The sequence below is a fragment of the Oryzias latipes genome, chromosome 5, assembly GCF_053564925.1.
Source record: "Oryzias latipes strain Hd-rR chromosome 5, Olatipes_Hd-rR_3.1".
NCBI lineage: Eukaryota > Metazoa > Chordata > Actinopteri > Beloniformes > Adrianichthyidae > Oryzias > Oryzias latipes.
In genome coordinates this window covers 3,072,793-3,089,824 of record NC_136241.1, presented here as the reverse complement: position 1 = coordinate 3,089,824, position 17,032 = coordinate 3,072,793, and the positions used below count along the sequence as shown (strand labels likewise).

Genomic DNA, 17,032 nt, shown 5'->3' with positions numbered 1-17,032 from the left:
TTATCCACCTTTGTCATGGTAGGGAGAACACGTCAATGGAAGGGGGGGTCATCTGGACTCGACAAGAGGGTGAAGGGGCTTTTAATGACTTTAGGAAAACCTATAGTTTGATTTTGTAAAGTTGAGGAATATTCAGTGACATTTTAACACAATTAAAACTCATTTATTGTTGAACATGAATCAGCCTCTGCAGAAAAACACGGTCATATTTTGCATTTTCAAACAGGAGGAAGATGCTAGTCTCACATGTAGATTACAAATAATTATTCGCCGAACAGCGCCATCAGCTGGTCTTTGTACTGAGAGATGTTCCTCTTCATGATGTCCATGCAGGGTCCCAACAGACGCTCAAAAGCCTGGATGTCAATTACTGCAAGGAAGAAAAAAAACATCCTTTGAAGAGAACGGTTGGATTTTATTGCTATTGAATGAAAAAAAAAAAATGACCGTGATGCTGTGTTTTTAAACTAGAAACATCTGAAGATCGCTGCGTCACGAGTCAGTTCCTGAGACTGAATGGAGAAGTTTCACTTCATTTCAAATCTCAGTTTGTGTGAAAGTATCTGTGGCTTCAGGTCAGCTCCAGAAACTTAGACAACACTTAAATGTGGTATCAAAAATAAGTCAACTAAGATTACATGTAAGTGTTGCTAATTTAACCATTATTCTATCCTAAGCACTTTAACATTGGGAGTTGGGTCATCTAGACCCACTAGACAGTCCTCTGAACCTTTTTTCTTCAATGATTTGTGATCTTCACTGGTGTCCATGGATTACATGAAATCTTTCCACCTTTATCCACCTTTGTCATGGTAGGGAGGACACGTCAATGGAAGGGGGGGGGGTCATAGGATAGCACAAGGGTTAAAGGAGAAATGATAATCCAGTGATTACAGTTCAAGTCAGGGCGCACCTTCCCAACGCTCATTTTATAATGTAGCCTCAGGGCGCTACCGCACAAAAACCCAAAAGTCCCAAGGCATGGAACAGTGATGGGGAGACAAAAAACTCTCTGTTTAGTCAGAAAAGCTTTGTGGAAAAAAATGGCCTCGAATGACCTTCTGTGACATTGGCTGAACAGTCATCCAGTTGCAGAGTAAGACCAACAAACCAACAGTACATAGTGTAGCGGTAGTATTATGGTCTGAGGCTGCTTCAGAACCTGAAAGCCTTCTATTGTCTTTACTGGGGAAAAAAATCCTGAAGTCTCATGTTCACAACCTCAGGCTTTTAAATCCTTTGGGATCTGCAGCAGGTCAATAATCTAAAAAAGACCAACAAGTTGACCTCCAGATGGATTCCAGTGAACAAAATGAAGACTCTGCGAAGGCAGCTCAAAGAATCTGATCACGAGTGGGTCAAAACTGAGCGGCAGTGGCTCAGGCGGTTGAGCAGGTCGTCCAATGATTGAAGGTTCTGTGGTTCAATCCCTGTTCTCCACCCCAGTCTTTGGGCAAGACACTTCACCCTCCCTGCCTCCAGTACGGTTCCTCTGGTGTGTGAATGTGTTTGAATGTCCCGGTGATGGTCACTGATGCGTGAACTGGCGGCCACGACCCTGTCAGTCTGCCCCTGGTGATGGTAGCTACTGATGTAGCCACAGCTGCCCCGGGGCAGCTGTGGCTACATCAGTAGCTACCATCACCAAGTAGGAAATGAATAATGGACACACTGGAAGAAATGAGCATCAAATCACCCAAACATTTGGTGTCTCCGACCGCATAGGCCGTCGCCGCGCGGGGTTTGTTGGTCACCAGGGCCAGCTCTCCAAAGTATTGTCCTCTAGAGCAACGAGCCACCTCAACCTCCACGCCGTCCGGCTGCCCAGCCTTCTGCAGAAGAACAGACAGAGGACCCGGTAAGGACCTCCAGCAGCTATTTAATTAAAAACTCACCTGTCCTCGATGAAATAAATATGGCTTTACTTTTGATTTGATCATGATCTTCACCTCTCCCGATTCCACGATGAAGAAACAGTCAGCTTTGTCTCCCTGCGAGCAGCAGAAACACTCAAGTCCAAACGACTGTTTATGAATCATAACGAGGAGGCAAAAAGGCTCAAACCTGTGTTATGATGCGTTCCCCATCACTGAACGTCCGCACCCCCAGAACATCGACGATCTTCATCCTCTCTGACAGCTGAAGGACAGAAGGTCGAGAAACGTGAGCCGCCACTCATCTTCGTCTGCATCTGGTGGCGTTTCGTGTTTCCAACCTCCAGAGACTTCAGGAGAGGGACACACTCGATGAAGGCCTCGTACATCCTCCTCTTCTTGGCGTTGTTCTTCACAATCAGTCGGTGGAAGGTGGCTCGGTCCTGATGGAGAGTGTCAACCCACTTGTTCATTTGAGTTTGGCAGCATCCGACCTTCATCCATGTTCACACTCACCAGGGCCCACAGGGCGCCATCCTGCTTTGCAACGATGGTTGCAGCGCGCGGCGTGTTGTACATGAGAGCCAGCTCGCCAAAACTCCCCTTGTTGTTATATTTTCCCACGCACACGTTCAGCCCATCCTTCTGCACATAGATGTCGAACACGCCCCTGGAGAGGAGCAGAAGCAGAGGAGAACCAAAACCGTGCAGCCCCATCCTCTGAAGAAAGCAGCAGACTCACTTCTCAATGACGTAGAAGTTATCGCCATCGTCTCCCTGGTCGATGATGTGTTCCTCCGGTTTGACCAGAACCTCAAACATGGCGTCCAACACTTCAGAGAACTGCTCCTGAAATCAAACCGTTTTGTTTCCTCGAAAGGGTGCAAACATTCTGCACATGAAGGGATGCTTCAGCTGCAAAAACGACACCCTCAACCATCCAGCCATACACTTTCAGAACCAGTCCAGCTACTGTTGGGTAAAGGCGGGGCACACCCTGAACAGCTCACACACACTCACATGCACACCAATTTCAAGTCGTCAGTTAACCTCAGGAGCACACACAAAGAAAGTTACAGACTGCATTTCTAACTTGGACAGAAATGTTACCCGAATGAGACCCTTTCTTTCCAAAGCCATTGCTGAAATATGAATCCATGCTTTTATAACATCTAGAATAGATTATTGTAGTGCCCCTCTTTCTGGTGATCAGAAGAATACCATCAATCGGCTGCAGCTTAAGCAAAACTCAGCTGCATGCCCCTTAAGCAGGACCAGAAAGAAGGAACACATTTTGAAGTCTTTGCACTGGGCTCCAGTCGGCTTTATAACCCATTTTAGGATTCATTTATTTGTTTATGAATGTTGTAACGGAATTGAACCTTCATTTTGATCAGAATTACTTGTAGTTTATGACCCTTCCAGAGCCCTCAGGTCCTCAGCTGTAGGTCTGCTGGTCAGAACCAAAACCCACATGTTATCCACTGTGGAGGTTTTTCACCAAAAAAATATTTTTCTATGTATATTTGTTGATATTTTTTTAATATTATACTATAATTTTTACTACGTATTTATTTGTTGTCAAGGACTTCGAGGTATTCTGTAGCAATATAAGTGCTCAATAAATAAAGTTGAATTTATGAAGTGTGTTCTTGGACGGTGAGAGTTCCTGGAGGGAAGCCACGCGTGCACGAGGAAAACACGGTAACTACACGCAGGAAAGTCCCAGCCGGGATGACAGTCTGCTCACTGCCAGTCAATGGCGCCAACCGCTGCACCACTGCACAGCCTCTCCACCCACAACCATCTACTGTGAAGGACATCACTTCTACTTCAACACCTTCCATCTAAAAGCAAGCTGCCAGTGACCCAAACCATAATACTAACACCAAACTACTTCAATAGTTGTTCCTATTTGTAATAGTTTTTTACTCAATCATAAAAAAACACAGGTAGATTATTTTATGCTTTTCTAAACTAATGATAAACATTACTGAACAAGTTTTGAAATATAGACTAGAATCTATTTTGGTAAACCCTTGTGCTATCCTAGGCACGTTAACATTGGGAGTTGGGTCATCTAGACCCACTAGACAGTGTGCTGAACCTTTTTTCTTCAATGATTTGTGATCTTCACTGGTGTCCATGGATTACATGAAATCTTTCCACCTTTATCCACCTTTGTCATGGTAGGAAGAACACGTCAATGGAAGGGGGGGGGGGGGGGGGGGGTCATCTAAGATAGCACAAATCAAGTCAACTCAGATGCCATTGAAGTGCAGACTTTCAGCTTTTATTCCATGGGTTGAACAAAAAGACTGCATAAAAATGTGAAAAACTAAAGCATTTTTTAAACACAATCCCTTCATTTCATGGGCTCGTCAGTAATTGGACAAATGAAGTAACTGCAAACCAAATGGTCATTACTAATATTTGGTAGAAAAGCCTTTGTTGACAATGACAGCCTGAAGTCTTGAACTCATGGACATCAGCAGATGCTGGGTTTTCTCCTTCTGAATGCTCTGCCAGGCCTTTACTGCAGCGGCTTTCAGTTGCTGTTTGTTTGTGGGCCTTTCTGTCTGAAGTTTAGTCTTCAACAAGTGAAATGCTGCTCAATTGGGTTAAGATCAGGTGACTGACTTGGCCATTCAAGAATATTCCACTTCTTTGCTTTAATAAACTCCTGAGTTGCTTTGGCTGTATGTTTTGGGTCGTTGTCCATCTGGATTATGAAACGCCGTCCAATCAGTTTGGCTGCATTCACCTGGATCTGTGCAGACAGTCTGTCTCTGAACACCTCAGAATTCATTGGGCTGCTTCTGTCCTGTGTCACGTCATCAATAAACACTAGTGTCCCAGTGCCACTAGCAGCCATGCAGGCCCAGACCATCACACTGCCTCCACCGTGTTTTACTGATGATGTAGTGTGCTTTGGATCAGGAGCTTCTCCACGCCTTCTCCAGACTTTTCTCTTTCCATCATTCTGGTAGAGGTTGATTTTGGTTTCATCTGTCCAAAGAATGTTTTTCCAGAACTTTTTTAGATGCTTTTTAGCAAAGTCCAATCTAGCCTTCCTATTCTTGAGGCTTATGAGTGGCTTGCATCTTGCAGTGTAGCCTCTGCATCTACTTTCATGCAGTCTTCTTTTGACGGTAGACTTGGATATTGATCCGCCTACCTCCTGGAGAGTGTTGTTCACTTGGTTGGCTGTTGTGAACGGGTTCCTCTTCACCATGGAAATGATTCTGCCATCATCCACCACTGTTGTCTTCCGTGGACGTCCAGGTCTTTTTGCGTTGCTGAGTTCACCAGTGCTTTCTTTCTTTCTCAGGATGTACCACAGTGTTGATGTTGCCACTCCTAATACTGTAGCAATTTCTGGTTTCATGGTTTTTTTCTGTTTTCTCATCTTAATGATGGCTCCTTTCACCTGCATGGAGAGCTCCTTTGACCGCATGTTGTCTGTTCACAGCAAAATCTTCCAAATGCAGCACGAGTCCTCTAATCAACTCCAGGCCTTTTATCTGCTTCACTCATAATGACATAAGGGGAATTGCCCACACCTGCCCATGCAATAGTATGGAAGTCAATTATCCAATTACTGACGACCCCATGAAATGAAGGGATTGTGTTTAAAAAATGCTTTAGTTTTTCACATTTTTCTTCTTTTTGTTCAACCCATGGAATAAAAGATGAAAGTCTGCACTTCAATGGCATCTGAGTTGTTGTATTTAAAATTCACTGTGGTAATGTACAGAAACTAAATTAGAAAGAATGTGTCTCTGTCCAAATATTAATGGTCCTGACTGTAAAAAGTGTCAGTCGAAAATATGTAACAGAATTTTGTCTGAGTTTGCATGACAATCTTAAAGCTTTGTGCAGAAATATGGAAAGCTTTAAAATGTGGAAGTATTAATTCTGCCTTTAGATGTTTGATTGAATTGCAAAGCCCAAAAAAAAAAGAAACCCTATTAGATTTTATAGTTGAATCTAAAATGGAATCATCAAAGAAGCTTGAATCTGGACCCACTTCAGGAAAACCGTCTCCTTTCTTGTACCTTTGCCAGAGTTTTAAAGAGCAGAATATCTTTGCAGGCGTCCTGCAGCCGCTGGCGCTGCTCGTCTGTTTTGGGATGCACAACCTGAGGCTCTGTGTCATTGTCTTCATCTTCATCAGGGTTGTAGGTTTCTGCACACACTGCAGCAAACCAAACACATGAAAATGGGATTTGTAGTCTTTCCCAAAGTGAAGCGGTGGATGATCTGGTCGTAGCTACTGACCTGCAACCCTGCGGCTGCATCTGTCAGCCTTGGCCTCTGCAGTCACAGCAAACACGGTCACTCCATGAACAGCCGATGAAGCTCAAACGTGCACAGGGATTTGAGGGAGTACTCACTGACAATGTTTCTCTCCTCTTCTTCATCTTCATCACTGATGCTGGGATTTGAAGCCGTTTCAAAGGCATCGTCGTCCTCCTCCTCCTCAGCAGGTCCAGTGCTGTGGCTCTCAGCTGCCTGCTCATTTCTTTGGCTTTCCAGAACTTGCGTGAAGTGCTGCACAGCAAATTGTGCCAGGTTTGCGGGCCTGCGGCGCAGAACCTCCACCGTGTAGCCCTGCAGCAGCTCCTTCAGTCCAGCTGGTATCTCAAACTTACTCATCATTCAGCTTCAGACCTCAAAGCAGTTTTGGAAAACTTGTGATGCTTTAACAACACCGGATGATCCAAAACTGAATACCAATCTTCCTGCCTGAACCAATATCCCCCCCCCCCCCCCCCCCCCCCCAACCAAGTATTGATCTTTTTATTTAGAACAGCCTGTCGGAAAATATCGACCTGGACTTCATCTCCGATTCAACTCTGGCTGACGGATTCAGCATCAGACTTTCACGGTTGGCATAGAAATCAACTCAGACAGAGAGCTGCGGCTGATCCGGGATGTCGGGCTGAAGCTCCAGTTCAGACTGATCACCAAGAGAAACTAAGTACAAGACTTCAGAGTAACTCGGTTTCCAAAAATTACTAATATTCTCTGTCATAAAACAACAAATTTAATGAAATATTTGAGTTACAAAGAAAAGGTTAAATGTTTATAATGTTTGTAACATTTAGCAGGCATCGACTTCCTGGAGGCATATTTTATGTTTTTTTTTTTTAAATAGAATTTTAAAATCCATGTCATAATATCATTTTTTTCTGTTGAAAATGTACCTTAAGTAGGTCTAGATAAAACGTTGCCACACAAACTGCAAATAAACCAACAAACACACAGCAAGAAATGCTTCAAGACACAATCATCTCTAAAGATGGATCATATTTTTAATTTTCTGTACATGCTGACATTCAAATATCCGTCAATCATTCTCATCACTGCTCTACGGCGCCGTCGGTCAGACCGTGGGTGTGGTCACCGTGTGTGGAGTACGTGTGCAGAACAGACAGTCTGGGGATGTGCGTCACCGACAGATGGAACACACACACACAAACACACACATTCAAATGCAACAAAAACACACCTTTCCCTGACACGCACATCTGCGCACACACAACAAAAGGTAAGGCACATGTTCCTATCAATCCCTCTAGAAAACAAAGGCAGAACTATCAAGAACAAAGTCAAACCAAAGGAGTTAAAACATTCTAATGCATTAGTGTGTGTGTGTGTGTGTGTGTGTGCTGCCACAGTTACAGTCATCACAGCTGCATCACACTCTCAGCAGGTCTAAGCCGTCCTTTTGTCCTGCAGTACAACAACATGATTTAACACAGATCAAGTACATAAAAAATCTCTAGAGTGTTCTCATTTTTCTGTATGTGGTGTGTGTGTGTGTGTATTTGTGTGTGTGTGTGTGTGTGTGGGTGTGCGCGCGCGTGTTTTTGTGTCTGTTCCAGGCATCTTCAGCGCCTCTGAGTTTCCATCACAGATTGGGAGCTAACCAGTTTAGAAACTTCATGGCCATCTCGAATCCTAAGAAACACGCCTGAAGACAAAAGACCAACACAAAGTGTTGAGTTTAGTCACAGAACAAAACCAAACTGTGCATCAAAAACGGGTCGATGGTGATGAATCTAAAGAGAGCAGCTTCAGTTTGCAGAAAACAAACAAAACGTCTCTTTGAAAACTCAGCTTACACTGCAGACTCTCTTATTACAAATGAGGAGGATTTCAGTTCTTTATTTAATGATTCTCTAGACCTTTTAAAGAGTGCTATCTTGTAGAGTTCAGATGACCCCACCCTTACATTGATGTGTTATTCCTACCATGACAAAGGTGGATAAAGGTTGAAAGTGGGGTCAACTGGACCCCACAAGACAGCACAAGGGTTAACATGCTCTTGTCCGACTAAAACCAGAAATTGGAATGAATCGCCCAGCACCTAACAGCTGAATAGCTCTAATATTGCTCGCCATTTCTGTCGCCCCTGTAATGTTGCCATGGGGGTATGAGGGGCTATTGGCTAGCTGAAGAGGCTGTAAACATACAACTCTCAGTAAGGGGGGGCGTAGTTTCTCCGCACCCACAATTTAGAGGTGATTTGGTGATAAACTCCGGCCGCTCTGCAGAAACTTTGTGCTAGAAAATGACGGTTTTGGGTTTTTTTGGCTAAAAATAACATAATCATAAAAAAGACCCCCAGGAATACTTTAACAATAGATCAAAAGATGACTTTGAGAGTGACGGCACCGCTGGAAACCTAAAGTCCACTCACCGCGTTTGCAGGGAAAGCTCGCAGCATGACGGCGTTGAAGCCTTTATACAAAGAGGCAACGCCCTCTTCCCTGATCAGCTCCCGGAGAACGTCTCGGAAGCCGTTGGGATATTTTCCCTCAGGAGCTGAAACAAACACAGACTCAGCGGGCGCTGACAGAGATCACCACAGATCCAGCAGGTCCGTTCCGGCCGAACAGACCTGTTTGGAAGCGGGACTTGAGGACGTCGGGAGGAATCGCCACAGCCCAGTTACAGATCCCGGCCATCCCTCCGGCAAACAGAACACTGGGAATGCTGAGCTCGTTGTGGCTGCACAGAGAACAGGACAAGCGTGTCCAAACGTCTGCTCCAAGGCCGCCAGGAGACGAGCTGCCAGACCGCAAACGCTCACCTTTTTCCCGCCGGCGTGAGGAGGTTTTTCAGCCACTCGTAAGACATGAAGTACATTCCACTGGCCGGGACGTCTGTTCACACAACAACAGAGAGCCTTTACACTGCAGCAGTCACGAGGACAGATCCGGACTTCAATCAAGTAAAGGGTCAAAGGGGTGCAGAATGTTGAATATTGACTAAATTATTACAGTCGAACAAAATGTACAAAAATGAAGAAAATAAAGTCTGAAAAAGAAAACAGAGAGACGCTGAAAACTCTTATGTCCTCACAATATTTAAACTAATATAAGAAAAAGGCCAGAAGAGCCCGTAGTGACATAAGCTGGCTCCGCTGTGTTGCTAAGCAACCAAGTCTCAGGACTTTACTTTTAAAGTGACTGAGCTTCTGGTAGACGCCTGCCTTTCAGGTGCAGAGATGAAGAAACGACACTTGAACTGAAAAACCCCTAAAAGCAGCTTTTATGTTTTAAAGCAGCAGAGTTCTGACCTGCAGATAACTTGATCTGAACTTTCAGCTGCACTGATAACAGCTGCAGAGGGAAAAGGACCTTAATCTAAGTCTGCAGACATTACAGCAAAGAGAACTTATGAAGTCCGTTAAATCCAGAAGGACGGCTGTCAATCAGGCAGCAGAAGGTGGAATTACCAACCTTAGACAATGGACAGAATATGGAGTTTTTTTCTCTCCACAGCATCATCTTATAATCATAATAATAAAACTGCTTAATCAATTATTGAAGATCGTTAAATTGACTGATCTCATATCAAATCACTTCACTTGCTCCAAAAAGTGATTCATGATTTTTCTATTGAAAATAACCTGCAAATATCTTAGATTACTGATCTGCATGAGGTATGCTGATTTTTAAAATAGAGTTTTGTCTATTTTACATTATTATTATTAATTAATTCATGTTTGTCATTTGAGTATTAATTCTTAAGTATTCTAAATGAAACTGTGTTGGTAAGACAAAAATATTTATGTAGGAGCCCTACAGAGTAAAATGTCCTGTAGGTGTCGCTGTTGTCATTTTGAGCTGTATTTTGTTTTTTGACTGCTGGTGCTGGAAATGAAGTTATAGAAGGCATGTATTATGGAAATAATAAAGAAACAAATTAATGACAAAGTTGATCGGAGTGAAAGACGTATTTTCTTCGTCGTACAGCCCGCTTAGCGCGTCAGCAGGTCTGGAATCACATCTCAGTAGCTCAAAGAGCTAGAATTAGCATGTTATGAATGTTATGAATGTTATGAACCCGATAATAGTAAATGTAATGGTTACAGTAGAACAGGGGTGGGATTATATAAATTCACCTTCTTCCACTCCCCATCAAGCACTATTTAATTTTATGTCTAATTATCCCAAGTTTGATGCGTCTTTGTATGAATGTATAACTGATGATTTTATTGTTTTGTGCATTATTCTTGCTTTGATTGCTTGAAATAAACCGTTTCAAATCAAATAAAAACATTTTAATATTAAATTGAAAAGTTAGAGAGAAAAAAGGATCCAAACGGTTTACTTGATGGGTAAAGATGACATCAGATGGGAAAAATGCTATGAGGGTTTAAAAAATGTGCAATATTTTCCCAAACAATCTCACTTCACAACAACAAAAACAACAACAACAACAACAACAACAACAACAGCTACAACTGTTGAAATCTGCACAAAAAATGTTCAAGAAACGAACAAAACACCCGTCCAGAATCCGAAACCCTTCGAGTTCAAATGAAACTTTACAGTGTAATAAGAACAACTTTAATGTTTATTTATTACAACTTGTTGTGGAGACGTTTTTACCAACACTGGTGCTTTTTAAAGCAGAAGCGTTTCTTTCTTTTAAAGTCAGATGAACGTTCATCCAAAGTCACGCCAATGTTCAGTCTCACCTCTCATGAGAGTCAGAGCTGTGCCTCTGTAGATTCCTCTGATTCCTGACTCTCTGTACAGCTGCTTGACACAGTCCATGGGTCCCGAATACTTCACCTCCCCGGTGGAGGCCTGGATCTGGAGGATACACCATCCACACTGTGGGTCACTTGTGCCTAAAGCAGCTTCAGATCAGCTCAAAGAAGAGTCTCGTTCTGGAGCTCCCACCTGCAGGAGGCACTTGATGCGCTCTCCGGGAGCCATGATGGCCGTCGTGAACACGCCGGACAGCATCCCTGCAGCGAACAGCTGCGGATACCTGCGGAGGACGAGAGCAGAGAGCTGAGGCGCAGTCCGGCTGCAGAGCGCCGCGGGATGACAGAAACACCCACGAGAGGACGTCGTCGGGGCTCCTCTGCTGGAGCTTCCTCCCCAAACCGAATCCAAAGAAACAAACAGCAAACATGGGCGTGACTCCAATGATTGGAGCCGCCATTCCTTTGTAGAGCCCTTTGACCCCCTGGAAGGAACCAGACACAGACACATGAGGCAGGGGATGGAGGGAAAACGGCGAGGAGAGGGAGGCCTCACTTCTTTGGCTAGAGTCTTTTTAAAGCAGTCCAGGGTTCCGGCATACATCAGGCTCTCTCCGGGTTTGGCTTTGGGCTGCGTCTGTAACCGAACCTGAGCGGAGAAAGAAGAGAGCGGCGCTGAGCCGAACACTTTGCTTCTCCTGAGATTTCAATCAAAAGCAGTTTCATCTCGTCACAAAGCACAACAGGAGCCAGACCCAGCTCATGACATAGCAGGTGTGAGGAGGAAACGATGCAAAAAAACTGTGACAAGAACATGAAAGCTGGAGAATTAAGCAGAATAATATTTCTCTATTTAAAAAAAAAAAGAAAATCTAACAATAATGGTAGGCTTGGCACAAAAAAAGTCAACTATTTTCATAGTTTGTCACCAAACCTTTGACCATCAGTTACAAAAACCTGGATGCTGACATTCAGATGGACTTTCTTGTCCCTGTCCGGAAATTGCTGCTTCACATGAAAAAACACAAACTAGTGATTATGACGATTAGCAGATAGTTTACACTATTTCCACAATGACAAAGTGGAAACAACAACATCTTTGGTCTGAGTGGACGGAGCCTTCTTCTTCTTTTCCACCAGAACATTTACAGGTTCTGGTTCCGTCAGCCGCGAGTTCTGCAGAAGGCCGTGTTGGACACTTCCTGGAACTGAACACGGAGAAAACTGAGGAACGGCACTCCCACCTCCCCCCTGGTCTCATCTCCATTTCCATCCATAACAATCATTTTAACCCGGTCACATTAGCTCAGGACATCTGCTCCCTGCATGTCCTCTGCAAACTCTTTCAGTCCGACTGCATCCAAAATCCTCCTCTCTCCCATCCCAAACCGGTCCAGTCTGTGCACCTAAACCCAGACACATCAGAACCAGCTCCAATGACAAACAAGGACAAAACTGAGCAGTAAATCCTGAAATGCTACAGTAGAGTTGACATTTCTGTTCAAACTATTGACCTGAAAGCAGCCTGTTCAATCCCCGCTGCAGCCCAGGTGAGCCGTTTTACCTGAACATGAGCCCTGCAGGCTGAACGCAGCAGTTCGTTTTTTATTGAAATATAATCATTACAAACTCTCGCAGACACAACCACACAATGATGCAAGGCACAGCTCTCCAATCAAAAACAGACAAAAACACATCTATACATCTATGAAAATATATGAATATTTCAGCATAAATTACATTTCAAGGCAATTAACAATCTGGACCCTGGATCAGTATCCATTCTGTAGCAGATTTACAAATGTCATCAATAAAGGATTTGAGTTCTGAATACATTTAATGAGGATAAATACAGTCTGACTTCATTTTTAAAACACAGGAAATTAGGAATATATTTTTCCCAAATCAGGAGGATGTTCACTAATTTTGTTGTTTATTTTGATAACTTATTGTTATAGAACAGAATATCTTCTTCTGTGAATTGTATGAGGTTAATTTTCTGGCTAAAAATATCCTGTCTGACAGAAATCACACGGATCAACCTCAAAGCCAAATCTCCTCCTCACCGTCTCTGTGGATGGTTAATAGTTGTTTATCCTTTTCAAACTGCATTTCTTTAATCTTGGGGACTACGGGCCATTTTATGTATTTCTATTGTTGTGACAGGTGTCTCCTTTATTTATATTATTTAACATTTCCATTAAAGTCATTGTATAATTGACCTTTGAAGGGTTTGTTTAGATATTTAGTATCACATTTTTTCCCTGTGAGTTTTATTTCACCTATTAATAAATTTGGTAGTTTAACTTGAACATTGGATGACAATATTGTATTTTTTATTAAATGTATTAAAGCAGTGAGGCCTTCACCTGGCCCTGCAGGCCGTGAACGCAGCAGTGAGCCCGCGTGGATGCGGGTCAAAGGTTGCAGCAGCAGCAGATGTGACAAACACAGTAAGTGTCTCATGCGTGGGGTTGTCACTAACTGACACACAACTTTTGCTGCAATGCAGGGGCTCTCACTTTAATGGTGTCCAGCGGGTGACCGGCGAAGACGAGGCAGACCCCTCCAAACCCCCCCGCGAAGAAGTTCTTCAGCGGGCTGATCGGCTGCGCCGGTTGTTTGGACATTTTTGACTTCTGGAGCCGCTGAAAAGAAAAACAGAAAAGAAAACCCAGGAAATCCACGAAGGAGCGAAGTCGAGAAGAAACTCCGCGTAGAGACGCAGATTATCGTTTAACACAAAAATATCAACACATAAACTGATGACAAACAATTACACATGAATTACCAGACAATAATTTACCTGTCGAGTTCTCCAGGAGATGACTCGGTGCAGTTCCTGCACGACCTTTAACCCACTTTTCCGACCGGAGCCCTTTCACTGTGGGACAAAGTCCGGTCTAGTTTTATTTCCGGGTGAAATCTTTCCTTTGTGCCCTGAACGCATCTTTTTTTTTTTTTTTTTAATAATTTTTATTTCCCATTATACCATTATTACTCGTGGCTAAATTTAATATTCACAAAAGTAAATTTGCTAATAAAAAACCTGAATTCTTCTGACTGAAACTGGAAGTGCAGCAAAATGTAAACTTACTTTCTGCTTCAAAAAATACAAAGGATCATAAAACGATTACATCTGTAAATCTGTTGGATTAGTGCAGTGCTTCTCAAATAGTGGGGCGATGCAAGTGAGGGGGGGGGGCGCAGTCGTAGCGGTTTGGGGTACAGATAATACGGGCAATTGCAAAAGGGGGGCGGTGACAGTGGAAAAAAATCTGCGCCGTATTGGTTTCCTTTTCTCTGTTTTATCACAGAGTTTGGAACAGCCTGAAAACCTCGAACTGCCGTCCCTGCAGCTGATCTCCTGTCACACACGCGGCTCGCGAGAGGGGAGGGGTGGTGGGCACAGGAACGCGGACGCGGAGCGCTCCCACTGTTGCGCAACAACAGGATCGTGCCTTTGGATTCCTCAGATCATGCTGATATTGTCATTCTTTGTTAACTATTGTAGACATTTTGATGACGTGTCTTTATTTTCCGTAAATGTTTTCTTTGTCTGCCTGTGGTTTAGTTGGTGTCAGACAGACATAAAGACAGCAGGTAATGCAGGAAAACAGCTGGACACGTCAATGTAAGGGGGGGGGGGGTCATCTAAGATAACACAAGGGTTAAAAGTAAACCAGAGTCCTTTTGTACATTCTTTGATATTAGACATTTCTACAGAATAAAACAAAACAAGAATCAATTTTGTCATCTGCCAAAACACTTTAACTTGATGACAATTCCAGAATAGCTGGATGACCGTTTCAGGGGAATTGCAGCAAAAACTCCAGAGTTTATCCATGTTTAATCTAAATCTATTTTGAATAAACATTTTAGCTGGGTAAATTCTGTGAATAACCTTAAAAGAAACTTATTTTACTTTATTGGTGATCAATAATTTATTAGGAGTTTGCCAAACCTCTTTCCATGCAATATCTTCAACAAACATATTCCAATAAGTCATTCTCTGAAGGAAGTGAAACAATGTTCATTTGAAATCATGGATTTATTGTTTTTCCTGGGATAACTGCACAGACATATTTTCCCTACAGGAATATCACTGGAAGAGAGCAGAAAAGGCTCCTCAACATTAAATTTAGAAAGAGAGTCACATGTTAAAAGTCAGCCCTGGTTGTTAAATAACTGATACACAAAAATAATATTTTGGAACCAATGTTCTGGCCCTGAACGCATCACCTCGACCAGAACCAGCTTTAAAATAATAAAACAAATGTTCTAAACTGCAGTACATTAAAGATGAATTGTTGCTGTTAAGTCGAGGTAATCCCTCACGTTCCAATACCTCCGTCTCAGAATTATGATGTATGACTCATGTTTTACCCAAAAATTACTTTATGTGCTTATAAGACGGCAATTTAGTCCAGTAATTACTGAAAAAACAAGTGACATTAGCAGCCAAAATCCTAAATAATCCCTATACCTGGAAAGTACGGCTGATTTCAATTCAAATGGACAGTTTGTGTAAAACAGTTATTATGATTTATATTGGACAAACTATAACGTTTAGGCATGACACTGAGATGCATTTTCTGTTTTCACCGTGATATTTATATTACCCTCTTCAAATTAAAAATATTATCAAAACAAACCAACCAAATGAACCAAATGAAAATGTTGCTTTAACACAATATAAAACAGAAGAATCAACTCTCAAGTTTTAATAATAAATATGTGCATAATACTACTTAGAAAATAATAAAAACATGAAACCTTTTTGTTTTTACAAACTCTAAAAAAGATAATCTAATCTAAAACAGTGTTAAATGAGCCCAGTAAGGTATGACAACAAACTTCAGGGTATGACTTTCAATTAGATACATTTGCTTCCTTGTTTCTTTAACCCTTGTGCTATCTTAGATGACCCCACCCTTGCATAGATGTGTTCTCCCTACCATGACAAAGGTGGATAAAGGTGGAAAGATTTCATGTAATCCATGGACACCAGTGAAGATCACAAATCATTGAAGAAAAAAGGTTCAGAGCACTGTCTAGTGGGTCTAGATGACCCCACTCCCAACGTTAACGTGCCTAGGATAGAACAAGGGTTACTCCCAAATCCCCCCTTTACCATTGAAAAGGATGTGGCTTTCAGGAACAAATATTCTGCTTTGCAGGTGGTATTCCATCTTCAGGTCACCACCAGCCTCCACCTTTGGCCTTTGTGCTATCCTAGGCACTTTACCATTGGGACTGGCTTTTTTCTGATTTCCTTTCAACAGTGGTGTCCTCCTTGGTCGTCTCCCATGAAGTCTTCAAGCTGCTTAGAGATGGTTTTATAGCCTTTACCTTTATGATGTTTGTCAATAATTTTGTTTCTAATGTCCTGGGACAATTCTCTCCTTGGCTTTCTGTTGTCCATCTTCAGTGTGGTTCACACCTTTTCACCAAACAGCAACGTGACTATTTGACTCCCTTTAAATAGGCAGACTGACTAATTATGGGTTTGAAAACAGCTGTGATGTGAATTAAAGGTCATACCCGAGGTCACACCCAGGTTCTTAGTCTTTTATGGAGGGACCATCATTTTTGTCCAGCCCTATTTCATTAGTTTGTTTTTTTACATAATTCTGTTAATCAACAACTCAAAAGTAATGGCTGATTTTGATTATTTCATTTTTAAATTTTGTAAATTCATTGTTACTTTTGAACATTAAGTCATTTCAGTGAGCATTGTGGACTTTCTTTCTTTAACTGAGGAGTACCAACAATTTTGTCCACTACTGTATCTTGTGGGGTCCAGATGACCCCACTCCCAACGTTAACGTGGCGTGGACAGACACTTTAAAAGATTTATATAAAATATTCTAATCATATTCTATTTTTGTCATTCACACGTAATATTTAGACCATCTCAACAAAATGTAGACGTTATAGTTAAAAAAATAATATAAACTATGTTTTTAAACCAAATTCATTTCGTGTAAACAGCAAGAAAATAATTCCTAATGAAATATTCATTGAACCTCAACTTCTCATAAAACTATTTAAATGTTGTTTTAAACTTTTACAGGAACAGGCAAGGAACAAAAAAAACATTCAGGCACACAAAATTAGAAATATTGCAAATAACCAGGAAGAA

General features: G+C 42.2%; 1 protein-coding gene across 1 annotated transcript; it reads right to left on the bottom strand.

Annotated features, from left to right (window-relative positions):
* Nucleotides 1-141: 141 nt before the first annotated feature.
* prkar2ab (protein kinase, cAMP-dependent, regulatory, type II, alpha, B) lies at nucleotides 142-13,823 on the bottom strand. Its single transcript, XM_011494570.3, has 18 exons — nucleotides 13,694-13,823; nucleotides 13,410-13,535; nucleotides 11,444-11,536; nucleotides 11,245-11,372; nucleotides 11,081-11,171; nucleotides 10,873-10,990; nucleotides 8,977-9,049; nucleotides 7,310-7,316; nucleotides 6,272-6,524; nucleotides 6,156-6,191; nucleotides 5,933-6,072; nucleotides 2,617-2,723; nucleotides 2,391-2,544; nucleotides 2,216-2,317; nucleotides 2,065-2,139; nucleotides 1,926-1,991; nucleotides 1,697-1,832; nucleotides 142-370 (listed from the first exon to the last, which is right to left on the bottom strand). Exons 2-18 carry the CDS (start codon nucleotides 13,515-13,517, stop codon nucleotides 264-266), a joined length of 1,794 nt encoding a protein of 597 aa, XP_011492872.2. The 5' UTR covers nucleotides 13,518-13,535; nucleotides 13,694-13,823; the 3' UTR covers nucleotides 142-263.
* Nucleotides 13,824-17,032: the final 3,209 nt, after the last annotated feature.